Source organism: Saccopteryx bilineata, chromosome 1 (assembly GCF_036850765.1).
Source record: "Saccopteryx bilineata isolate mSacBil1 chromosome 1, mSacBil1_pri_phased_curated, whole genome shotgun sequence".
NCBI lineage: Eukaryota > Metazoa > Chordata > Mammalia > Chiroptera > Emballonuridae > Saccopteryx > Saccopteryx bilineata.
In genome coordinates, this window is record NC_089490.1 from 270932962 (window position 1) to 270959799 (window position 26838).

The 26838-nt window shown below is 47.3% G+C and overlaps 1 protein-coding gene across 3 annotated transcripts; it reads right to left on the bottom strand.

Annotated features, from left to right (window-relative positions):
- On the bottom strand, positions 1–26820 carry BRD9 (bromodomain containing 9). Of its 3 annotated transcripts, none has more exons than XM_066243122.1 (16): positions 26620–26820; positions 25792–26006; positions 25387–25519; positions 23913–23973; positions 22887–23031; positions 20343–20453; positions 19482–19594; positions 17970–18102; positions 15970–16045; positions 13852–13953; positions 12672–12804; positions 10553–10664; positions 8209–8247; positions 5258–5357; positions 2342–2509; positions 1–1211 (listed from the first exon to the last, which is right to left on the bottom strand). In XM_066243122.1, the coding sequence occupies exons 1-16, from the start codon at positions 26669–26671 to the stop codon at positions 1111–1113; spliced, it is 1794 nt and encodes a 597-aa protein (XP_066099219.1). In that variant the 5' UTR covers positions 26672–26820; the 3' UTR covers positions 1–1110. The 3 variants fall into 3 exon arrangements, with proteins under 3 accessions (XP_066099219.1, XP_066099208.1, XP_066099200.1); XM_066243111.1 differs by having other exon boundaries at positions 19482–19597; XM_066243103.1 differs by having other exon boundaries at positions 19482–19657.
- Between the last annotated feature and the right edge of the window lie 18 nt (positions 26821–26838).

Genomic DNA, 26838 nt, shown 5'->3' on the forward strand with positions numbered 1-26838 from the left:
TCATGTGACAAAGGATTTTTACTGAAATGTCACTTAAAAGTGTACACCTAGGCCCTGGTGGCTGGCTAGCTCAGTCAATTAAGAACATTGTCCCGAAACAAGGTTGCAGGTTCAAGCCCCGGTCAGGACACACATGGGAAACAACCAAAAAATGCAGTACTGAGTGGAACAACAAATGCTTCCCTTCCCCTTCCCTCTCTTTCTCTGTCTTTCTAAAAATCAATAAAAATGAAGCTCTGGCCAGATAACTCGGTTGGTTAGAGTGTCGTCCAGGAGCGTGGAGGTTGCTGGCTCAATTTTCTGGTCAGGGCACTTACAGGAGCAGCTCAATGTTCCCGTTTCTCACCCAGCTTCTCTCAGAAAAGAAAAAGAGGACATTTGGCAATGCTGTAAATAATTCTAAGCAATTACTCTTTGTGTATCATTCTATTAAGAGCCGTATTTATATTTTGCCAATATAAAGACATCCAGTAAATATATCCAGAATAAAAAATGTTTTATGGACACAACACTTCATCACAACTGGCAGGGCAGTTGACCTCTATCTGTCTTGCAGCAGAATATATTCCTTCCTCAGACACGTGAACTGAAGAGAACAGGGGAAGCTGCACTCAACTCCCTGCCTGTCCAGGGCCAGAAGGGTGTGACCGGCTCCCCACATGCTCCTGTGTGGCCCCACTATGACTTGCCTTGGACATGTGGGGCCGTGGGGGATGGGTGGGCAAGAACAGACAGGATCCCAACAGTACGCAGACAGGCTCTACCATGTCTGCTTCCCAAGGGCCACTGCGGAGGATGTGGGGTGGGACAGGTGCATCCACACCAACCACAGGGAAGGGCTTTATTGATGTCACATAGCTCAGACTACACCAGCGTTAGATGATCTGGTCACAGCCTTTATATAGGATTTCCACTATTCTGGGTTCAGGGGCTATCTACAGAAACACTGGATCAATGTGCGGCTGACATGATATCCAAGACAATTCACCATACTTCCCCGGGCTGCCTCCCGCATGCCACAGGAAACATGAAAGTCTATCTCATGACAAAAACTCTGTACATGCAAATAAAAACTTAAAAAAATAAAACAATTAAAGACTATCTACAATGCTAGCTCTTTGTAGAGGTTGCAGGTTCTGGAGACTGAAGAAATTCGTATGGGTCATGGGTCACCTCTGGCTGCTCACCAACACTGAGGCGAGAAGGGCTTCCTGCAATCATGGGAAAGATAAGACATTTCATCAGGTCTGTACATACAGTGCAGGTGCCTGGCCAGAATCGTGTGTGTCTAAGTGACTGCTGTTAGTAAACCCCAGGACTCAACCAGTGCAATGGCTCCCGCGGTACAGGCCACCCCCTCATCACCCCTAAGGTATGAGTCACCACCCTACCACTCCCAGGGTACAGGCCACCCCTGTAACTCCTGGAGAGGGGCAGAAGGCCACTTTTCAGACACAGCAGTGGACACCCTGCAGCAGGAGGCTGACCCTGCCTCTTCCACACAGCACAGCCACTGCTTCTGCAGGGACAAAGGCTCCTGGCCAGGGCAGCCCTCAAACCCTAGCCCCTGAATTGGCTTCGGTGTCACCCTGAGTCCACCAGGATGTTGGAGTCCTCAGAGCTGAAGCCAACCCAGGGCTCCCTGGGACCAACTTCATGCACTGTTTATCGCAAGGTTAATGGGACCAAAAATACTGGTCCTTATTCGGACCAGTTTGCCAAAGTTCTGTGGCTGATTACCTCCTCCATTAATTATTCTCTGAAAGAATAATTTAACATTAGTATCTGGGAACTGAAATAGTAGCACAGACATATTCAAGGAGCCATGAGGCAAATGTCTGGTTCCCCTCCTGGCCAGCCTATGACATTCATTAAACACAGGAGCACCCTGGTCAAGGAGGGTCACACTTTCCCCAAATTAAAGATCTGGAGGAACAAACTTGTCAATACACTGTTTTAGGACTAACCACAGGAACAGTAGAAAGAAACAAATATTATAAACATCTAACCCTACATGGTTGTAAGGGTCCGCAGCCTTGGCCTCACAAAAGGCTTCAGTGTGAAGCCCCCTGGGACTCCCTCTGACATATAGATTGCCAGCATCTTATGGCCAAGGACAAATATTCACAACACTAACTGAATTCCACTCAGTACAGCCACATGACAAGGGAGGCCTGTTCTCCAAGCTCCAGGGTACTGCAGTCCTATGGGCCTGGACTTGCTGCCCGCACAAGCTCCAGCCTCCTAGCATCTCTGCCCTTCTTGACCGTCATGCTCCTGCTCTCTCCCCAGACTGATGCTGGGAGATGTGGGGCAGAGGTCAAGCCAGGGGCCGCCTTACCCAGGTGGTGCTGATCCCTGTCGGAGGTGTTAGACAGGGAACTGAGGTTGGATGACGGCCGGGAGCCCCCACGCTCTGCCTGCGCCTCATGCAGGTCCTGTAAGAGCTTTGTCGTCTCGTCCAAGTTCAGATGGCTGTCATCATGGTCCAGCTCCTTCTTCACTTTCCCTGTTCAAGCACAGGACGAGACATTGGCCCAGCCACCCCTCGAGCACTACAAGCTGCAATCTCTTACTTGTCACTACACACAATCAGGACAACCACTCCTCATAAGTGAAGGCAGATAAACACAATCAAGCAGAAGGGGGTGGAAAATGATGAGAGGGCAACGTGCCTGACAAGAAAGCAGGTGCCATGTCAACCTGAGCCTTTTTTTTTTTTTGTATTTTTCTGAAGTTGGAAACAGGGAGGCAGTCGGGATCCACCCGGCATGCCCACCAGGGGGCGATGCTCTGCCCATCTGGGGCGTCGTCGCTCTGCCGCAATCAGAGCTATTCTAACGCCTGAGGCAGAGGCCATAGAACCTTCCTCAGCGCCCAGGCCAACTTTGCTCCAATGGAGCCTTGACTGCAGGAGGGGAAGAAGAGAGACAGAGAGGAAGGAGAGGGGGATGGGTGGAGAAGCAAATGGGCGCTTCTCCTGTGTGCCCTGGCTGGGAATTGAACCCAGAACTCATGCACGCCAGGCCGACGCTCTACCACTGAGCCAACCGTCCAGGGCAATCTGAGCCATTTTATGGACAGAGACCTTGCATGCACTCCTGTCACAACAACCAGAAAACAAGACGATGTGTACAACCGAGGCCTGCAGGCAGTAGAACTGAGCACACAGGGACCTGCATGGCCGGGCAGTGAGGGAGCTAAGAGCTGGAGAAGACAGGCTGCCTGGAGAGCTCACATGTCTTGGCCAACCACTGCCCCACGCCCTGCCAGGGAGTTCAATGGCTCACAGACATCCTTCCAAGCACATAGAAGGATGTAGCCGATGGGTAGGACCACATTCACCCTACCCTGTGGCACTATGAATGCCTCAACACACACCTTGGAAGGGATGACAGCTCTGAGTTAGTTACCCAACAGCCCGTTGGAACAAGGTCCACCATAGTTCAAAGGTGGGCAATCCAATCTAGAACCCAACAGCATAACTACAGTCTGGCCTCCAATAATCCTCTAGGTAGGCAACAAAGCAAGAAAACATAGCCCCCACCAGAGACACAGAATGAGTAGACAAGGTGTTAAAACAACAATTGGGTACACACTCCATGTGTACAGAAGGCAAGAAAACATGACCACGAGGCAAGAAAGGGATGAGATGATGACACTAAAAAAGCAGAACAGAGCTGGATAGAAAAGAAAACCCCAGGAAGGACAATGGCAGGTCAGCGCGGCAGAAGGGACAACCAGTGCCCTTGAGGATGCAGTATAAGACAGCCCAAAACAGCCTTAACAACAAATGGGCAGAACTGGGGTACAGCCAAACTTCCTATATTTGATAAAACCTCTAAATCCTTGGGATCAAGCAGCTGAACATAACCCAGGAAAAATAAACCTAAAGAAAAGCAAATAAGGGATATTATGACCAAACTACTAAAAACCAATAATAAGAAGAAAATCTTAAAATACGGCCAGAAGAAATAAGAATAGCTGCCATGTAGAAAAGCATTATCATAGCAGCTCTAGACCACTAGCATTACCAAACCACCACCAACACAGAGGGTCTCCCTACACCTAAGCTGTTTGCACAATGGTAGGACTATTCTGAATACTGCTTTCCTCCTGGGCACCTGGAATCTGGGGCTGTGCAAAGCAAAGCTGCTGCACTGTCACAACCACTTTGGGGGTTAGGCACCTACTGAAGGACACATGGGGGGGTCCTGGAAGCTGTGCCTGGTCTCCAGATGCACTCCATGTCCCTTTTCCTTTGGGGAATCTGGTCAGGATCATTTCACTGTAATAAACCACAACCATGAAGACAACCATATGCTAAGTCCTAGGAAAATCACCAAACCTGGGGGTGATTCTGGGGACCTCCAAATACTGGAAAAGTGGGGAAAAAAAACCCCAGCAAGATGGCAGACATGAACCCAATCACATCAATAATTGCTTTAAACACAAATAGTCTAAACACACTCCAACCAAAAGGCAGAAACTGTCAGAATAGATGACAAAACAAGACTGGACTTGATGCTCTTAACATGGTCTGCTGAAACGCTCTGCACTACAGACCACAGGGCTGGCTCCCTCTCCCCGAGCGTTTCAGAGGTTGAGCAGCACCTCTGGTCTCTTCATGTGATGCCAGAAGTACCACACCTCAACTGTGACAACCAAAGATGTATCCAGATGTAGCCACAAGTCCCCCGGGGGTGGGAGGAGCTGCTCCCGGATGAAAGCACAGCTGTGTCCAAAACAAAAGGTTAGAAAATAGACTACAAATACCACTGGTCAACAGGGAGCTGGGATGGCAGAGAGGATTTCAGAGCATCGAGTGCTGTGTGAGATGCACAGGACATTTCCCACGGGGAATTGGGGGGGTTCAAAAGTCCACGGGGGAACATACTGGTGGGCACACACGAGCACACTTGTGCACTAAGAGCACTAACAACAGGCCAAGGTCTAAATGCTTGTACCAACCAACAGAATGGAAGAAGCCAGTGATCCTAAAGATGAAGCCTGAAGTCAGGAGGGAAATCCAGGAGAGCTTCATCTGGAGCCAGCTGAAGGCGGTCCTGAGGACAGCAGCGCCCTCACCTGTGCAACCTGACCTGGCTGGCCACCATCCCGGAAACAAGGACAGGCAGCACTGCAACGGCCCTTGTATCTGGGGACTGCCCCTCAGGCTGACTGGGCCCCTTCCTTTCAGCTGAGCCTGACAATTCAACTAGTGTTATGAGGTAGGCATGTGCCCAGTACAACATACCCAGAGAGCTGAGCATGGAGATGTCCAGAGAGACGTCAGAATACGATTTCACTGACATGAAATCCAGCACAGAGCCGCCATCTCCTAGGGAGTCCCCAGTCTGCAGAGGACAGAAAACAAAAAAGGAAAGACACTACTAAGTGGGCAGAGAACAACCACTGACAGGAAAGGTGTGCTCTGTCATGTCCAGTCCCAAGAATTGTCCAGCCCGTGGCACAGCCAAGACCACTAGGTATGAGCTCTGAGTGCACCACCACCTAGACCAAGGCCAGGCAGACGCAGCGAGGCTGCTGGCTCTCTGGGGACTCGGTGCGAGGGCACGTGGGAGAGACGCAGTGTCAGGTACACAGCACCCGAAGAGCCCACAACTACTTTTCAGGGACTTCACTGAACAACTAGTACAGCAGACCTCAAAGCAGAGCATCCGCTTTCCTTCTCCCGGTGAGGCCGCCCTGAGAGCAGACTGTAGCCTGCCTGCTCCCCTGCCCCGTGGGGCACGTCTTCTCTGGAAGTCTGCTGTGTCAGTTCTCAGCTCCCTCCACATTTCACACAAATGGCCGGTCCACCTTCTCCGAAATAGTCTACCCTACCACACACACAAATTTTCTTCCAGCCAATTTGTTGCTCTTAGAAAATTAGAAGTTTAAGATTAACTTATTTACCTTAAGTAGATATTAGAAGACCCATCTCTGTACTTGAAACTCTGCCAAATCTCATACTCTTACATGGGTGCTGAATCCTAAGTCATTATTAGAGCATAGTGTCAAATGATCGTGTCCTCCCCAAACAACAGTCTGGAGTGACATAGCTTCTTCATTAAATAGTTAAGAAACAAAAACTCCATATGACACATGCTGAGAGTCCATGGGCCTGGTTTGTGTGGACACCTTTTACAGGCTCCCCACTGCACTCAGTCCCCTCCCGGGGTCAGACAGGCCCTGCCAGACTGCATGGCAGGGAGAAGTGTCCATCCTCATCCAGAGACTGACAGGAGCCCAGTGACAGGGTGAGGCTCCCGCTACTGAGCAAGGGGGCACTAGGCCTACGATGCCCAAGCCCGCTGGGCTGTCCTGGCCTTCGTGTGAACCCTGTGCCATCAGGCTTTGTTGACCTCGGTGTGAATCTTCTGTGGTTGGGCCACCTTGGTTTCAGTGTGAGCCCTCTGGTTGGGCTGTCTTGGCCTCGGTGTGAACTCTGCCACGGGGTTTTCTTAGCTATGGTGATCTGTGAATTTGCTTCCCTCATTTGGCTTTCATAAAACATATCTCTGTCTGTACTTTAATAAGCAATCTCTCCCAAGAGGAACTGTTATAGTAATAATTCAGGCCATCAGTACATCAGGCTGAGCTCATATTTAGAGACCAGTGATGGGCCAGGTTGTCACCACAAATTCCTACAACCCACCGTTAACATCCAGCCTCTTAACCAGAGACTGAGGTTTAGAGCTGTTAGTTACACCACCCAGAGCCGAGCACCAAAGCCCTTACCCTTCCAACTCAGCAGCGTATCCCACAGCTGTGTTTTTCAAGGATGTTAGAGGCTTACCTGATGATCCTAAAGCATGAGTCTATTTGGGAGCTCATTAAGACTTCCTGAAAACAGCTGTTCTCCTCACAGTTTATTCCATCAGGAGAAGGGCAGCTAGCAGCAGATTTCCCTGGAGACTAGAGCACAGCACTGCCACCCCCAACACACTCGCAAGTGTGCGTACAAAGAGCCTTCTTGACACTAGACTGCTCCAGGGCTCACCTACAAGAAACTGCTCTGGCAGTTTCCATTGGCCACTTCTAGCTAAGCATGGAGGTCTACATTCTGAGATAGCACTGAATACATTATCATCAAAGTTTGTACCTTTGAGGATGTTAAAGTTGATCTAAAGCAAAAGTGAACACTAGCTGTAGAACTGTCTGGGAGCCCTCAGTGGTACAAGCACATTGTCGCAGAGGCCATGAGGGGCACAGGTACGATGGGATGAAGTGAGCCGAGTTGGCTGCCTCACTGGATATCAATCTCAGGCTGCACATCCCACAAGGACAGAAAAGCACAGAATGGAGCTGAGCACAGGCACAGGCACAGCCACCACAGGGTCAAAGGCAGGGGTGGGGAGTAGGCACTCAGCACAAGAGACAGTACAGGTAACAGGAGGCCCCTTCTGAAAACTGCCCACACTTGCCCCACGGCTGTCCCTTTGGAAGCTCTGGCCGAGACAGCAGTGTGTGTCAGGTTCCCAGCTCCAGGCAGCATGAAGCATGGCCCAAGTTTCTGAAGAGGAGTGTGGTGCTTGCTCTTAACACCACATGGCATCTGCATAACCAGAATCCCTGAACAGAACCCTGGCTGCTTTATGTACACAGCCACACTGGAGAGCACACCCTCCAGGGAAATACCATGTCACCTTCTCTAGTCTGTCACTCAACAAGTCCCACCTGCCAGGCACCTGATCCTCCTGCCCCAGGAGAGCCCTCCAACCACCAAGGCCAGGTAACAACTGTGGCCCAGGGCCCAATGCCCTGCCCAGCATCCTGGCATCTCTGCTCTAGCATGAGCACTTCACGATATTCCCAAGGGACAGGAAAAAAGAAGGGAACCTTAGCCAGATCACAACTAATAGTTTTCTCAAACAGAGAGCGTCTACATGAGGCCCTGATGACCACAGAGACAATGCTGCCGCATGCCCTGTGGGCCCTGGAATAGGCCCACCCTGCCTGGTAACCATGAATTCCTGAGTTTGGATTTGGAGGAACGTGCTGTGAATTTACCTCCCTTACCCCAAGTCATTAAAAATAAAGGAGTGAAAAGAGACTACTACTTAATCTTACTCATCAGAAACTTAGTTCCTAAATAAGTCAATACCTGAAGCTCTTCCCCACCATCCCATTTCAGAGGCAGACCACAACCGTCCTGCTGGACCCTAATAATTACGTTTTTACTTACACATCCATGGAACTCACCTTTACTTCATCTGGGGGCTTCATTGGGACACTTCTCCTCTGTAAAGCAAAACAGGAAGGAAACCAGGTTTTCCAAACGATTTTATATAGGGTATTAATCCATATCAGGGACACACGTGACGACCTGTTGTTCACCACTCCTGGGTTGTGCTCCTTACGTTCCCACCATATTGTGAATCGGAGCCGCGCCTCAGTGCTTCTGTGCAGCTGGCAGTGTAAGACAGCTAACCCCACCAGAGGATCTGATTCATACAGCACCAGCCATGATTTCCAGCGGACTGAATGCCCAGGACAGCACTGGGGCAAGACAGAGCTGAAGGGGTGAGAGGATACCCAACCTTGTTTTTGCACATCAGATGATATAAAACAAAAGAAGTGAGATGTTGTACCCTGGGTCTTCAGGGAAGCTCAAGAAAATACTAGGCCTGGTGGTTTAACCTGAAAGATTCCCAAGGCCAGCTTGAATCCTGATAGTGCAGGATGCCTGATGGTGCCATTGCCCTCAGGTGGGCAGAGCTACGGGGCCATATACTCTTTTCCTCCGCCTGCACAGTGCCTGGAAGTGGACTTATGCTTGACCCCTACTGTGTGACTGCAGCTTGAATGCTGCACTGAGCCACTGTTCTATAACCTGGTAGGAGCGTTACCTTAAAAAATACCCTAGTTCTGTGTATGTACCCAAACTACAGAAATCAGTTCGCACAGGTTTGTACCTGGGACCTACTATCCAAAATGTTTCTGAGATTTGTTTGTGTTGTAAATTTCACAAACTCCTAGGCAGAAAAAAGTACTGCCATATTTTATAATGTCTGTTACCCCGTATCAGCTTCCTTTAACGTATACATTTTAGTATTACTTAATACTATAGCACATCTAAAATTATACAATTCTGCAACACAAACTGCTTATCAGAAAGTGATCAAACTGCAACCCAGAATGGAAACTGCGGTGCTAACACATTCAGGTCTCCTGCTATGACCACCACATAGTATAAAGATACATGCAGATGCATGCTCCAGATACTGTGGCCAGATCAGTGCCCTGAGGAGAGGAGCACACTGCTCAGAGCAGGAGCTCCAGAAATCCGGGAAGGACCCTGAGCAGGGCTGACACTAACCTGTGCACATCTAGATGAAATGCAACAGAGCTAGGCACACAGGGTGAGACATGTCTGAACTCCACCCAGACAAAGCAGACACCTCACCAAAACTAGGGCCACCAGAAGAGACCTCAAAAGAGCGACTCCTTAGTATTTAAGCCAAACTGACCATAGAAGGCTGCCTAGATGCATCATAACAAAGCTGAAAAACAAGCTGCAAGAGGATCAGGTGATTCAGTAGTAGTAGCTCTGGCAAACTAAACTTTCTTTAAAGGAAGAGAATAAAAGCCAACAAAAATACAACGTAAGCTTATACCCTATTAAAAATTTTCTAGTAGCAATGTTAAAATTAACCTTAATATGCAATTGGTTTTAACACAGTTCACTTAAACTACTGAAGACATTTTTATTCTAACATGTACTTTTGCTGTACTAGTATTTATAGCTCGCACTTTCAACATATCTAAATTGAAACTAGCTATACTTAAAAGTGAAAAATTAAAGCACCCAGTGCAGACTTTTTCTCTGAAGGGACGAAGAGGAAAACAGGGATGGGCAAACGCAGGTTTACAGTTGTTCATATAGGGATACAAATAAATAATATCGTAATAAATAAATAACATAAGAATAAACATTTGCATACTCACAACTGTAAACCTACTTTTGTCTACCCTGTATTTGAGGCTTTGAGGGCCATGTATGGTCTGTAGTTTTGTTTTTTACAACCTTTGAAAAAAGTAGAAAAAATTCTTGGCTTATGGCCAGTTTGTCAGTTGTTGCTCTTGACCAAAAGAGATACATTACACATAGAAAACAAAGATAAAAATGACTGCAGACAAGAAACAGTGGAAGCCAAAGTCTTTTCAAGTAGAAAGGAAAAAACATCAACCTATTAATTCTATACCTGGGGAATTTTGAAAACCAAAGTAAAATAAAGACTTTTCTCAAAAAAAAAGCTGAGCAAATTCACTGTCAGCAAATTTATACTATAAAACAATTCCTCAGGACAAAGCAAAATAACAGCAGATAAAAGACATCTGGGTACACACACATTATAAAGAGTATGTGATAAATAGGGAGGATTTCTAAAAGTTTCTTTTCAAGACAACTGACAAAAGTAAAAATAAAAAATCAGTGAGGGAAGAACTGTCAGCAATGACCTAAAAAGAGCACACGTGTCCCTAAGAAGCCAGCCGTTTGGACGGCTCGTCTACGGGAGCAGCAGCACAGCACAGCCCAGCCCACCTGCCGCAGCTGAAAGAGCATCCGTGAGTGGTCTCCGCCTGTGATCTGGTCCAGGAGGTCGTCCACCATTCTCTTGCTATAGCTCCCAGCATCCTTCACAAACTCCTGCAGGCTGGAAAGGGTCAGGAGAGAACACATTGTCACAAATGGTATGTGCTCTCATCCTCCAGACCCTGCTGCCACCAATGCTGGTGATCCTGAGCACAGACATCTGTGACATGAGCACACCTCAGCTGCTCCTCCATGAGAAGTTCTGAGCGCTGCAAACTGCTCAGATGTGGTCAGTTTGGGGAGTGGATCAACAAACTTCATCAGATCCTCAAAGTGGTCCATGACCCCCCAAAAGTTAAAAAGGTATCAAGAAAAAATTTTAAATAGCAGGAACAGTATATGCACACAGATGACTTTAACTTTTGTAAAAGAAGCACAGTTATATCTGTTTGTTTGGGGTTTAAAAATACAAGTAGACTGAGGAGAGATGCAGTGTTAATGGCTACCTACTAGGGAGGGGAGGGACAGTTGTGGGAGCTGGGCTCTCCATGGTCACCTTTTAGTTTCACTTTGGTTTTCAGGCCACATGAATGCTTTAAAAAACAAAATAAAACCAAAAAATTTAAAATGAGGCAGCACACAGAAAACCCATGATCCTAGCATCAAAGCCCAAAAAAGGCTCAAAAGGGCTGCCCAGAATTCAAAGACCTTCCTTCACACAGACTGAGGAAGGCTGCTGGTCTGGAAGTGATACCACCCAAGTCTCTACCAGGAACATTTTATGATAACCACCACATGACAGTTGAGAGGAAGCAAGGACTGGCTGGAACACACACAAGGTGGTCTGGAAGTGCCTCAAGACCAAGTGTCTGGGGAAGCTGGTATGGGGAGTCCAATAGGAAAAGGCCCTGGTACCAAGCCCAGGTCCCGCCTGCCTGCCTTTATTTGCTGCTCATGCACTGTGACTTTCTCTGCATGGCACACAGAATCTGTATGTGTTTCAGGATTACTCTCCTGGGGAAGGCAAGCGTGGTCCAGCTACATGGTGCTACCTGAACAAAAGAGGAATGGTGTCTCTGAAGAGCTGTGGGCACGCCGCCAGGGCAAACATGAGCAAAGGGGAGCGTCACCAGTTTGTGATACCGTCTTCTCATGTCAGACACTTTCTCCTTGGTTTTCTACTTTTTCTTCTGTCTCACAAACATCTGGGCTAGATAGTCATTTATTGTATTAGGAGCTGATTTCTTTCTTTTTCATGTGTCATTTCTTTACAGAATAAAAAAAAATCTAATATGTAGAGTCTATTTCTCAGAGGCTAATAAGTTCCTTTACCATAGAATATTCCTAAAATTTCACAAGAGTGACCAAATTGTACTTTGCCATAGAAAACAAAAAAATACATACAATAACAGTTCTATAGAAACATGGTACATCTATAATTTCAACATTATATTGTTGTCTGTTAGGGCTGAACTCTGTCTCCAGAATTCATATGCTGAATCCCTAACCTGCCCGTCCCTCAGAATATGACTGCATTTGGAAACACAGCCTTTAAAAAAGTGATTAAGTTAAAATTAAGTGCTTAGAGTGTCCCATAATTCTGTATGATTGCTGTATTTATAGGAAAAAGAGATTAGGACATAGAAACACAGAAGGACAACGAGATGACACAGAAAGGCCTCCAGAGAAAGCAGCCCTGCTGACACCTACATCTCAGACTCGCAGCCTCCAGGACTGGGAGATAATAAATGTTAGCTGTTTACTGCTCTGTCTGTGGGGCTTGTTACGCAGCCCAGCTGACTACTACAGCCACCAAGAACCACCTCTCAGTACAACTGTGAAACAAATTCTTTCCAAACATAAACAGGTGGTCACATACACACACACTTTTTTTGAGCTACAGCCCAGATCATCATCTTCTTAAAATTGTGATTGAGTTACCTGAACTTTACGACCAGCCTACAGTATATCACAAGAGTTTAGCAAAACTAACTTGGAAATTTTTGTTATTTGAACCTGCTGCCATGGTTGTCTCCTCCACTTGCCCCAAATGGGCTCTGAACTGCTCAGCAGAAAAATGGCCGCTGCCTCAGAGCAAGCTAAAAGCACAGGTCTCTGCACAGCTTACCTCAGTGCACACTGCACACCTGTCTCATCTCCATAGGCTGAATATAGAAGCTCCATTTCATCTGATTTCAAGTCTCCAAATACAGAATTATTATGCATTGACAGTGCTGTGCTGGTACTGGAGAGAAATGTGACTGGGAGTGGAAGAAAAAGGAAAATCATAAGAAACATCAGGCTTACTCTCAAATGACATTGTCACAAGATGCACTCTAGCTTTCTCCTGTGTGCTGCTCACCCACATGCTTACACAACACATCCCCCAGTAGCCCCTTTCTTCTCTATGAAATTTTTGCTGAATTAGTGAATATAGCTGAACCAATAAAAGCTTTTGGGCAATAATTAGCAGAATCCACTTCATCACCCTTGTTTTCTTATACCTCTGGGGCCAATGACCGCAGAAAACGGTTCATAGGGGAGTGAGCGTGACTAGTTAGAAGGGCTTCTTGGTGCCAGCACATGCCCCAGACATCACTGAGAACCGCGCCAACAGAGGCTGGCTGGTGCTGAGGGAATCAGAGATCACGGCCCTGAAGGGGGCATGTGCTGGAACCTCTGCATGGATGCTGATGGGCCAGAAGATTTGTGTTGTGGGCACAAAATGGTGAGAAGCAGCAACCAGGACCTCTACTTGCTAGATGCCAGGAGCACCCCAGTGTGACAATGGAGCACCCCAGAGTAACAATCAAAATGTCTCCAGGAACAAAAGAGCTACACATACTAACGGGACACTTCAAGACAAACCAGAAAGCTGGCCAGATACAAATGCAGCCAGTGCACCTGCACCCTCCCTTATCTCTGTAGTCACACAGATCTCTCTCGGCTCCAGGCTGCGCCACCACCCCCTCCAAATGGATGAAATGTGATGGTTGGAGGAAATAAAATTTCCACTGCTAGATCAACACCACCAGCTCCAAGAGCCCGGCTATCACGGCAGACAGGGGTGGCCCATCTGGAGAATTCCACAAGTGCAGGGCCGAGACCATCCATCAGTGACAAGCAGATGGCAAAGGAGAAACATGCCCAATATTATGTTTTTCCTACTACTTCAATTTTATTATTGGTTTCAAAATCAGAATCTGGACACAGTTCTGAAACCAGGTGAGTCCAGAAGACCTTGGAGGAGGAACTGAGGACTCACTCCTCTGCGGTGACTCACGGACCCACACTCGCCGCACACTCACCTTTACTCCTTCTCTCATCTTTGAAGCCAAGCGTGGTGAAGCTGAAGCCGGGGAGCAGCTTGCTGGAGAGTGAGCTTAGGTCCACCGGGTGGGTCTCCTCCTCTGCAAGAAGGCCATTTGGGAGCCGGTGACTCACAGTGCCCCCAGCCCCACACGGCACCTAGAGCACTCTTCTCTTCATCTCATAGCAGGTTTGTGTGGGAGAAAGGGCCCAGAGGCTCTTCATAAGGACCATCTAAAATCAAATTTACAAAAGCCAGCTCCCATTCTCAAACCTTAACTGCACTGTAGTTTCATTTTATGATTATCCCAATCAACATAATGAAAAACTTCAGCTAACCATGACACCAGCAACATAACATTTCAAACTGAACGCTCACCACCTCTAAGTAAGGCTGTATGCATTCTAATAGCGACTGCGGAGCCCCTGCGTTTGTATACCATCTGGCTGCACACTACCTACAATCAAGTTGTCCCTCACACACTATTCATGTGACCTGCACAGGATTCTTCAAATCTCCAATCAGAAACTCCACCTCATGTTCTCTCAGCTAACTGCTGAGCAACTTGTATATTCTTTTACAAAAAACAGGACAATTCATTCTGGCTAAACAGCAAAGAAACTGATCAGTTTGTACTCTGTTTACATCAGAAAACATTAAATAAATCCATGTGCCGCCCTGGCTGGCTAGCTCAGTGGTAGAGAATTGGCCCGGTGTGTGGAAGTCCTGGGTTCAATTTCTGGCCAGGGCACAGAGAAGTGCCCTCTGCTTCTCCACCCTTCCCCCTCTACTTTCTCTCTGTCTCTCTCTTCCTCTCCCATAGTCGAGGCTCCATGGGAGCAGAGTTGGCCCGGGCACTGAAGATGGCTCCATGGCCTCTGCCTCAGGCACTAAAATGGCTCCGGCTACAACAGAGCATCGCCCCCTAGGGGCATGCCGGGTGGATCCTGGTCAGGTGCATGCTGGGAATCTGTCTCTCTGCCTCCCCACTTCTCACTTCAGAAAGATACAAAAAAATAAATAAATAAACCTGTGTGCCAAGGGCTGGGTAAAATAACGCCACCAGGCATGTCAGGCCCGTGTCCATGTGCACAAAGCCAAAAATGTGTTTAATTTTCTGTGTGTGTGTGTGCCCGTATACATATTCAATTCCAGTGAATTTTGATTTTCATCAAAGGACAAGTCTTTTAAAACTTTTTTCAAGGAGCCTGACCAGGTGGTGGCACAGTGGATACAGCGTCGGACTGGGATGCGGAGGACCCAGGTTCAAGACCCCAAGGTCACCAGCTTGAGCACAGGCTCATCTGGTTTGAGCAAAGCTCACCAGCTTGGACCCAAGGTCACTGGCTTGAGCAAGGGGTTATTTGGTCTGCTGTAGCCTCACAGTCAAGGCACATATGAGAAAGCAATCAATGAACAACTACGGTGTTACAACAAAAAACTGATGATTGATGCTTCTCATCTCTCTGTTTCTGTCTGTCTGTCCCTATCTATCCCTCTCTCTGACTCTCTGTCTCTGTAAAAAAAAAACCCCAAACCCCCCCAAAAAAACTTTTTTCAAGGAGATGGAAAATCATAAAATACTTTTAAAGACCAAAAATGATCATATAGGCTGGATGGAACCAGTATTTTATACCTCCTTCATGATCTTCCTTGATGTAATAATGAACTGAAGTTTTTCTTCTAAAACTCATATTTGAGCTGAGATACCTTTTTCAAATTTCGAGTTGGGCACTGGTTTCTGACAAAGGAGCCCTCCCTGACCTCGCGATAGTATCAGGAAGTCTAGTCCCAAGCCTGGAGCTCTGCAGAAGTGCAATTCCAGTTCTGTTGACTGTCCTAGGACCCTTCGTCAGAAAGGTCAGGCCAGCACCTCTGCCCTTATTGGACCACCAACCTCAGTCCATTTGCCACAAAAGCACTGTGGGGAGGGGTGTGCAAAAGCAGGAAACCGAACAGGGCTTCTCACCCACACTTGACCATTGGCATCACACGCTCCAGGGAAAACAGACATCACAAACAGTTTAAAAGGTTTTAAAATCATCGAATAGGACAGAGATTAGTAGAACAATAGGAGGGTGTAAAAGAACACTGAGCCCTGAGAGGGGCCACCCACCGTCAGCATCTGGCTCAGCCGTGTTGACCACGCTGTAGAGCAGGCTCCCATCTCCACTCTTCTTCAGATAGCCCATCTGCAAGGAAGCACGGCTGAGTGCACATTCTCCCAGAGGGGTCAGCCCTCAGCTTCTAGAGCTGAGATTTCCACTGATGCTCCAAAAACTTAAGGCCTAGTAAGCAGTGTGGCCTAGCTTGGAAAGTCCTGCAAGGCCACAAAGGTCACTCGTTTCTCCACGAACAAAGACTAAAAGCTCCCTCATACCCCTCCCCAGAGGTTAAGACCCACTTGCAAATAATGCACACAAGTGCAATGAAAAAACTTCTTAGAAAAGCTCTTCGTGACACTTCTACAAGGGAGCTTCTGAAACAGAAATCTTTATCTAAAAACAATTTTTCACAGGAAGACAGAAGCCTCAACAACACGAGTTAGAACAAGACACTGGTCAATAAGCATCATGTTATCAATGGACAGCCCAGGCAGGGGTCCCCAAACTTTTTACACAGAGGGCCAGTTCACTGTCCCTCAGACCATTGGAGGGCCGCCACATACAGTGCTCCTCTCATTGACCACCAATGAAAGAGGTGCCCCTTCGGGAAGTGTGGCGGGGGGTCGGATAAATGGCCTCAGGGGGCCGCATGCGGCCCGCGGGCCATAGTTTGGGGAGGCCTGGCTCAGAGCCTCCATCTCTAAAGCACTTGGGAACTATTTCCATTTAAAAATCAACCACCAAATAAGACCAACTGCTCCTCTGCAGGCCATGAAGAAAATGAGGAAGAGAAGGCACTTCACCTGTGTGTCAGTGTGCATAGGGCAGAAAAGGGTGGCCACCTGTCTTAGGTGCTGGAGCACAAGCTGGGGGCCCAAATGTCTGAATGGGAGCAGCAAGCCCAGAAGGGGACCAGGGCCCAAGCAGGGTAAGACAATGGGAGATTGGTTATTCTTGATGAAATGAGTATTAAAGGTAATGGAAGCCAGGTTTCTAACTGTGGAATTACAAAATCGAAAGGGAGAAAAGTAGAGCAGGCCCAGTGATACCGGACGGCATTGAAGGCTCAGTGTTTTCTAGCTCTGTCCACTGAGGGCCACACAGACACAGGTCTGGGTTTCCGAACATTATTCTCCACTAAGGAACCAGTGCTCTTTGGAGAAACAACCAAGTCCACGGCTAAAGAGCAACAGGGGTATAGACCTGCAGGTCCAACAGAATGACAATGTAAGCCACACAAGGAGCCTCAAATTTTCTAGCAAGCACATTAAAAGTAAGCAAAATACGAAACAAACAAACAAACAAAAAAAACCAGGCAAAATTAATCTTAACAGAGTTGATATAACCCAACATATCCAAAAAGTTATTTCAAAATTTTTTACAATCACAAACTTAGTACATAAAAAATGTAAAATTCTAGTTTAGACTACATATTGAAATAAGATTTTGGGTATATCAGGTCAAATAAAATATATTAGAATTTCATTTGTGTCCTTGTAAACACAACTACTAGGAAGTTTAAAGCTGTATATGTGACTTAAACTACTGGATGGGCTGGTCTAGAACATCTTTTTGTGTCAGAGAGAAAGAGATGCTCAAACGATGGTGCAATCTCCTCCTGAGGACAGCAGCCCACTGGACAGGCCCCCACCAGCCAGACCTGGATCAAATCCATGAGTGACCGCAGAGACACACAAAGATGGGCATACAAGAGAGAAGAATTAACATGGACCAGAGAAGCCTGGCAGGCTCAGCCTCCACTGAGTGCTGGAGGTTAACATACTCCTGACCCAGGTGTCTGTCCCTGGAGAACCCCTTTACCACCCAGGAGACACGGCCAATGTCTACAATGGCCAGTAAGGATGACCCTGACTGTAGCATGCACTCCTGAGCTGGACCCTCCAGAGAAAAAGGCACCCCATGACAGCAACAAAGCTCAAAGACACACATAACATCCTGATTCTGACGGCTGTGCCACTGTCCTGGCAGAAAACACGTCAGGGAGCACTACCTTGCCACCTGGAAGGAGTCGGCTGATCCTGTCCCGAGCCTCGTCCGCCGCATGCTCTACCAAGGCCAGCACGTGTTCTTCCGCTGTGCTGTCAGTCAGACTGCAAGCGTTCCCTTCTGGCTCAAACATGCAGCTACAAAGCAGGAACCACACAAGTCACCAGGAGGCACACGGCACACACCAGTTCACCCCCTCCCCACTGTGGTCAGTCCCTAATGCCCCCAGTCACACAAAGGGCCAGTGACACCAAATGCACTTTTGCTCCCTTTCATTTTAGTCCTAACCACTTCCTGAAACAAGATCCTTTCATTAAGATAAATAGTTAATTTAAGCCAAGTAAATTTTCCATATTTCTCACATCTGTACATGTTTCAGTTGCTTTAAGAAAAAAGAGACATCACATGACAGGACCCTCACTGATTAAGGCCTCCTTCAAAGCACCATTAGAAAAAGTGGAAAAAATACTGTGGAGGGCTGAGGCACTGGCAGTGAGCTGGAGCTGGGAGCAGCCTGGGGAGTGTGAGGCTGCTTGCTGGGCTGAAGAGCAGCCCCCAGGGCAAGGTCCCAGGGATGCCTCAAGACTTGAGCAGACCAGCCTCAAGTTCCACGTGGAGGCGTTCTTGATTAAACAGCTGAGAGGTGCCAGGTGAGCACTCAAGGAAGGCAGGCTCTACTGTGGAAGGTTCTAGAAGCAGGTGGGCAAGACCCTTGCAAGGACCACGGGAGCAAGCCCAGCCTGGGGATGTGAGCCTAGGGGGAGGCCCTTCCTCCAGTCTAGTGTCTACAGCTAGAGGAGCAGGGAGCTCTAGAGCGGGGTGAGAAATGCATGCTGCCATGCATGCTGCTTGCCCAATGTGACACAATTTTGTTCTCTGAGCCAAGGACATGTAAACCCAGGTCACCAGCATGTGAATTGCACATGAGGAATTTCTATGGAGTAAATGGCCAACAAATATTCATAAATAGGCCACATGTGGGAACAGCAGTGACCAGTGGACATGCTGCAGGGCTAGACAGATGAGCTCATCAGGTCCCACCTGGGACAGAGCCTATGTGCATGCAGTGGGGGTGTTTCACCCCTTTTGCCTCCAATGTCCACCAGTGTGACACTGACTCTCCTCCAGGACAAGTTACTGCCCTGGCAGTAGGATGGTGGTGGTCCACATGTGGAGAGCATGGATCACACAGCAAACAACCACTTTCTGCAGAACCGACTGCAGGATCCTATGGTCTTCTGATACCTTTTGATGGTAATGGTGAGGTTCCTTATCCACATACTATGGTCACCTCACTCTTGAGGTAGGTAAGGAAGGATGGTCACAGCCCTCTGAACACAGGTCTAAGCTTCCGGGAGCTGTGATCCTCCCACCAGGCTGTACAGCAGCCCATCCCTAAGCTACACTGGAGACACCAGCAGAAACACAGGCCCGTGTCCCTGCCCTGCTTTCCTGGCGAGCACCCGCCTTCCCGAGGTGGGTATCTGACTCCACAGGCAAGTGCACTTCTCTTTACCTGATGACTTCTCTACTCGGCCTTTTGGATTTCTTGGCAGTTTCTACTTGTACAGGTACCACTTCAGGAACAGGTTCCTCAACAGCTGTATCTTCATTGCCCAGAAGAGCTGCCTGCTGAGAAAAATCCATGTCCTGCATAAACGACATGCTGCGCTTCAAAGCTAACAGCCGCTCCTAGAATCAGAAAGGACAGAGCAGCACGACTTTACCTCTCCCTCACAGCCAAGGTGCCATGACAATGGGATGGGATGGGGATGGCCACAGCCTCACTTGGCCCAACAGCTAACCTATGCGGTGCAGCGGGAGGTGGTCATGGGGTCAACACCAAAGTGTGCAGCCAATTATCTGGTGGACATGCAGAGATGGCAGAGGGGGGACAGGCCAGAGGGCACAGGGCGGCACCTCACCTACAGGCTCATCAGGCATAAGGCATTGGTCCTAGACATGTGACACATGCAACCTGGCTCACAGGGCAGACCTGGGTAGCTACTCAGGATGGCCAGGATGTCCTCACTGGATTCAGTGAGGGAGCCACACAAAACAAACCCAACACATGGCTGCAATCGAGTGAGACAGACACCTCGACTTGAGATAAAGAGATCCTGAACTTTCTACCTACCCTAAGGAGACATTACAGCTAGGGCAAGAGCAGAGAGTGCCTGAAGGAGAGGGACGTGGAGAGGGACATGGGCAGGGCAGCTTGGGCGTCTACCCTAAAGCAGAGGGGTCCACACCGTGGCCAGTGACGGAAAGATGGAAGCATGTCATTCACTGTGAGTGAGTTTCTGTTTAGGCATAAACAACGTAGAAGAGGAGAACTCTTGTTTCTGTGGCTCCTCGCTGTTAGTGGCTTTCTTACTTTGCTCATCATCTTAAAGCCTGCGTGAAGGATCTTCTTAGCTAACTTGTAGTACACAGTGTCTGGTCTGTTGTATGTCATTGCATTATCACACATCAGTTTGAAATCTGCCTGAAAAAAGAAAAAAAAATTCATCAAGTTTAAAACACCTCATGGACAATAGCAAAGGGTTTTGGTTCCTGTCAAAGAGGTAAAAATGAGCTAGAAGTCAAGTGAAAAACAACTAAATTTGGCTCTTTTTTTTTTTTTTTGTATTTTTCTGAAGCTGGAAACGGGTAGAGACAGACAGACTCCCGCATGCGCCCGACCGGGATCCACCCGGCACGCCCACCAGGGGCGACACTCTGCCCACCAGGGGGCGATGCTCTGCCCCTCCGGGGCAACGCTCTGCGGCAACCAGAGCCACTCTAGTGCCTGGGGCAGAGGCCAAGGAGCCATCCCCAGCGCCCGGGCCATCTTTGCTCCAATGGAGCCTTGGCTGCGGAAGGGGAAGAGAGAGACAGAGAGGAAGGAGGGGGTGGGGGTGGAGAAGCAAATGGGCGCTTCTCCTATGTGCCCTGGCCGGGAATCGAACCCGGGTCCCCCGCATGCCAGGCCGACGCTCTACCACTGAGCTAGCCGGCCAGGGCCTAAATTTGGCTTTCATTAAAATAATACTGTATTTTTTGCTCCATAAGGTGCACCCCCCCCCCAAAAGTGGAGAGAAAAATGCCTATGCATCTTATGAAGCAAAAAATACAGTATTTTATTAAATATTTTAACACACCATTTGGTTCAGAATATCTTTTTTGTTTTCCTCCTTAAAACCCAGGTATGTCTTATGGTCAGATGTGTCTTATGAAGCGAAAAACACGTAACTTTAAAACTCAAGAGAAATTTTTGTAATTGTTTCATTGATCTTAATTTGCATGAAACAAAGTCAGTACTTCTTTCTGAGAATATGTACATTTTTCAAGATAAAGATGATGGCTGCCTCTACTTCTCTCCCCTCTCTTTGGGAGGAACTCAGACATGTATAGGAGCAAAGACCAACAGTTAACTTAAGCAGAAGTCCAGAGATGAACTGAGAGGTGGGCATAGTCATGTGCTCTATCTTGGGGATTTTTCCATAGGATTTAAAATTGTCTCCTGACAGTTATTCTAGTGCTTTTAGAAAAAGACTAAAATAAAGACAGTCTTATTTAACAGTTTATATTAAAAGTAAGTTATTTGAAACATCAGTATTTTAACATCCTAACCAAATTATTTAGCACACAGCTATCACAGGTGAATTAGATACCAGGATGTACAATGACCACCGAAGCTACACACCAACATAGCGTGTGCCATCTGGGAACCTTAAAGCCACTGTGACAGTGTCCCCAGGGCTGAGACTGAGGCTATCAAGTGAAAAACAACTAAATTAGACTCTTTCATTAAATTTGGCTCCCGGCCATCATGGATTCCAAATGTGTAGTGTTCAGGACACTCTCTGAATTGTCTTTCTCTGGCTTATTTCACTTAGCATAATGCTCTATAGGTCCATAAGACAAGTACCGTATGATTTTACTCACATGTTGAACCTAATGAAAATAAAAAAACAAAATAGACCCAGACCCATAGATTGAGAACAAACTGACAGTCGTCAGAGGAGAAGGGGGATGCCAGGCTAGGTAAAAAATATGAAGGAATTAAGCAAAAACAAAAATCCTCATAGACATAGTTAACACACCTAAGAAAGAAGCCTAATGAATGCCCTTTCCTAAATGACATTACTGCCAATGTTGTCAAGCATTTGTTCTGATTGACCACCCAGGGTTTCAAAGCCAATTAATTTCTACCTCTCACAACCAGTACTAAAAAGAAGATTAAGAGCAAAGGATTCAAGGAATGTAAGAATTTATCCTAAAAAAAACCCACAAAAAACACCCAAAGTCTCAGTTATTATAAGACAAAACAAAGAATTAGGACATTTATATTTTTTAAAATACCCATGCTGGAACCAAGCCAAATATACACATCCTTGCTTGACCCAAGATGTACCATTTATGCTAGCAGTGTAACTTAAAAAAAAATACATTTCAAATAGCATGTAACACATGGGACAGCTTCTAGACAAGTGTGTGCCATAAGAATTTTTAAAACATGCAATACCTGCCTACCCAGGGGCACTGACTTCTTTTCCTTCAGATTATCAAAACAAACAAACAAAAAACAGCCAATACAGCAATAGTTGTCTGGTGTGAATGAGTCAAAATTATACCTATTTTTTTTGTCACATCAGCTAAAAATATATTTTTTGGTATGCCACAGAATTTTAGTAATTAGTCTATGTGTTCCATGAGATGAAAAAGATTGACAACACTGTTCTAGACCAAAATACAGAGAAAATTACCACCAACCCATTTCCTTGATGCTATGTTTGTGAAACATCAACCCAAATACAGAAACACCCACAAAAACTTGCAACCGGAAATGACCTAACATGAAGGATGCATTTTCTGGAATAAACTAATGCAGAGCTTCCTAACAATTACAGTATATTGGAAACTGAAATTAATTTACCTTAAATTCCGTGACAGACTTGTATTCATTAGCCACAATTTTGTCCTTCATTGTGCCAAAATCCATTGGATGCTTTATTATCATTGAGTATCCAGGAGCAATTGCATCCGTGACAGGAAAAGCAAAAAATCCATGAGGATCTTTTCTGAAAACAGAAACATCTTTATTTCAACTGGAAACCTCCAAAACCATCTATACTGCTCACAAAAATTAGAGGATATTTTATCACTTCATATTCATTTTTGAAATATCCCCTAATTTTTGTAAGTAGTATATATTTAAACTGAAAACCTCTAAATCTAAGTGTCTGAAAGGTACAAAATCCTTCACAATAGGAAATTTTAATAGAATTGACCAAAGTTTATTTCTTAAAAATAAAAAAACTTTATGTTCTTTAAAACTGGGGTATTTTTGGCCTGACCAGGTGGTGGTGCTGTGGATAGAGCATCAGACTGGGACGCAGAGGACCCAGGTTTGAGACCCTGAGGTTGCTGGCTTGAGCGCAAGCTCATCCAGCTTTAGCATGGGCACCTAGACATGACTCCATGGTCGCTGGCTTGAGCCCAAGGGTCACTCACTGGCTTGAGCAAGGGGTAACTTGCTCTGGAGCCCCCTCCCCCCCATCAAGGTACATATGAGAAAGCAGTCAATGAACAACCAAGGTGCCACAATGAACAATTGATGTTTCTCATCTCTCTCCCTTCCTGTCTGTCTGTCCCTATCTGTCCCTCACTCTATCCCTGTCATAAAAAATAAATAAATAAAAACTGTGGTATTTTTGGATATACTAAATATTCCAAAACTAGCATCCTGGCTGCAGCCACGACATCTACATCATAACATCTCTGACAATCCCCACATTGATGGAGCCCTCCCCTTTCTGCTCTTGAATGGTGCTTGCCAACCCCATCAGACTGGGCGTTATCAGTGAAGGCAAAGTATCTGCATCACAAATGATGGTGGTGGGGGCAAGAACAAGGATACCCAAATGCCCCCAAGCACAAGCTCTTTAGAAACACTCTTTACCTCTGGAGCTGACGGAGGAAATGCTCTAGTAGTTGCTGAATAGGCGTGCTCTCGTTTTCAGCTGATTTAAAAGTAAAAAAATAAAATTGAGCAAAAAGATTTTGATATCACTTCACTGGAGAGCTCCAATTTCATAGTACATACTTGTTTCAAGGTCCACAGATTAATGAGAAGGTTCAAATAAGAACTGGGCACAAAGATAAACCAGACCCAGCCTTGCCCCCCACAAAATTCAGCTGGGTAGAATGGGGATCCACATATCAGTCCCCAAACCCAAGTGCCAGTACTCCTTAAAACAACAACATATAGCTATCAGTCATCAACCTACTTCCAGCCCCTATCGCCACTGAGCCTAGTACATTCCAGACAGGGGGAAACAAGGCTCTGGATATAGAAGCTGATCCTGGATTCATCAACTATCACTTTACTTCAGAGTGCTAAACTTCTGGATATGTCTGTTCTTCACATGTAAAACAGAGATAAGAATACACACTGTACAGGAGTTATTGTGAGCACAGCCATTATTTGCTATGGCTCTAGGCACACATGTGAAAACATGGTTTTTGTGAATGTAAACAGTCGTCAGTCTAGGTTCCCTCTAGAAGATAAATGTATGTAACGGCCTTTCCTAGTTCTGTCTACTAGTGGCTACACCCAGCAACCAGACTTTGGTTTCTAAATGCCATTCTCCATTGATGACCCGAGACTGAAGCACAACAGGAGTGCAGACCAGCAGGTTCCTAATGTGAAACTCTGCAGAGTGACGAAGAAAGCATCAAGTGATCATTAGTTATTCAGGCATACTGGGTGAGAGGTGTCCAATAACATGACCCCAAGAAAGGCAGATTAAGCTAACATTGCTGGTGACTGAACTAACTTTGCAGACACAATCACTTAATAAAATGTCGTTTGCATATGATCTTCTCTTCTCCCCAACATGCTCATCAGCCCCAAGTCCTACCTGTTCACCATGGCAATGGCTTGCACAGGGAAGAGTACTGCAGAAAACAGCACCCCACCACAATCGCAACGCAATACCTCCCCAGCAAAAAAGAAACACCCAAAGAGCAAACCCCTGACCATTTGGAATCCTCTGAGGGAAGTGACCACACACAGATCACAGGATTCCAGAAGCTCTCCTTTGGTGGAGCCAGCACAGCTCCCAGTGTTTCTGAAGTCCTGAATAACTGATTGAAACACTAGCCTCCTCCCATCTATGATAACCTTCTTAGCTCACTGGCTTAAAAAAAAAAAAAAACGCCAGGAGCAACAGTTGACCAAACCCTGCTCTAGAAATTCAAAGATGATGGCAAGAACCTCAGATACAGCTGTATTTCGTGTAAGCCTTAGGAGAGAAAACACTGTTCTTTCCTCTGTGTTTCTACCCAAAAGCTGAAGGACACGGTACTAATCACTGCTTCACAGTGAAAAGCTCCAACACGCCAAGAAAAGTCTTTGAAATGCCAGCACTTGCCTGGCTGTGTCCGGCATGCTCGGACTGGCCGATCAGGAGGCGGCTCGACCTCTACCTTCTTCCCAGGATCAAAGTCATCGGCCTCTCCCTCTGTGTCGCAGTGTTCCTTTTCCCGTTTCCGCTTCTTCTCTTCCTTTGGGGCAGTCAGGGCAGTAAGAGCAATGCAAACAGTTCTAAACAAACCCCCTGCTTCTAAGGGGAAACACAGCTAACATTTTTCTCACTCCCGACTCCTACCTTTACAAAGACCTTCTGCAGGGGTCAGGGGAAAAGTGATACACAAAGAGCCAGAACTGAAGCAGCTACCTTTGTGGTCTGTTTTGCTACACACAAAACACTCTTCCTCTTAAGCCCTGCAGTACTCCTGTCTGCGCCCACCACCCCCAGGGCACCGACCTCCTTTACCTTTCGCTTCCTTCTTTCTTCATCATCCAGATATTTCTCCTTCTCTGACTTTTTCTTCTTTTTCTTCTTCTTCTCTTTGTGCCTCTCTCGCTCATGGTCTGACCTATCATCGTAGTAACTGGAGTCATGGCCAGATCCAGAGAGTTCAGTCACTTCGCTCCCTCCAACCTTGAGGACCAGCTTCAGGGGCTTCTCCAAGGGCTTGTCTGAGTAATCTGTAGAGAAAGAGAAGGTGGCCTTCACCATGTAGGCTTACAGAAAACACACACAGGTGGGTGACACTGTTGAGACCCAGGAAAGAGAGAATTGGCCCTACTAAGGTGCAGCAGGGAAATGCTAAGGCCATCAGGGAAAGACGATGAGGTGAAGCTAAGTGACTGGATGTTAGTTTCTCTTTCCTCTCCATTTCCTTCCCTCCCTCACAGAGCATTACCCTCAGGAAGCCAGAAAGAGGAGAAAGCAACAAGGCCAGTAGGGACCTGAGACCCAGCAGCGCGATCCCGCATCCCCAAGCCCCAGTTCACCCCCTCGCTCTCCGCTCACACCGGGCAAGCAGCTGCAGGACCGGACACGGGCAGGGAAAGGGGGAAGGACCGAGGAGCTAGCTAAGAGCTCTCCCGGAAACCCGGACGAGCCAACTTAGATGTTTGGCTTTTCTCCAGAACTTGGGAGGTGGACCAGACTGAGAGCTCGAGCCCCCGCCCCGCGAGTTCAGGCACCCGCCCCCCGGGAAAGCACGCAGCCCGGGATCCTTAGCGTGTCCCCGGGACCCTTGCACGCGCGAACGCCCACCCGGCTCGGCGTCACAAAGCGCGCCCGCCCCCTCACCCTCGTACGACGAGCGCCACTCGGTCTTATGTTTCTTGTGCTTCTTGCCCATGGCGGCAGCGGGGCCCCGGCGTGAGGCGGAGGGCAGCAGCGAGCGCGCCCGGAGCGTAGCCGCCGCTCCCGCGGCCTGGCTCGCCTGCCGCCTCACCCTGTGGGTGCCGTGGGGCCGCAGAGGAAGCAGGTCCCGCAGCCGGAAATGGCTCCCCCTTTCCCTGCTCG

Coding starts and splice junctions, on each gene's coding strand:
- BRD9 (XM_066243103.1), bottom strand. CDS start 26,671: ATGGGCAAGAAGCACAAGAAACATAAGACCGAGTGGCGCTCGTCGTAC. Junction 26,007..26,619: donor GTGGCGCTCGTCGTACGAGG/GTGAGGGGGCGG, acceptor CTTTCTCTACAG/ATTACTCAGACAAGCCCTTG. Junction 19,658..20,342: donor GCTTTAAGATGATGAGCAAA/GTAAGAAAGCCA, acceptor TTCTGATTCTAG/GAGCGGCTGTTAGCTTTGAA.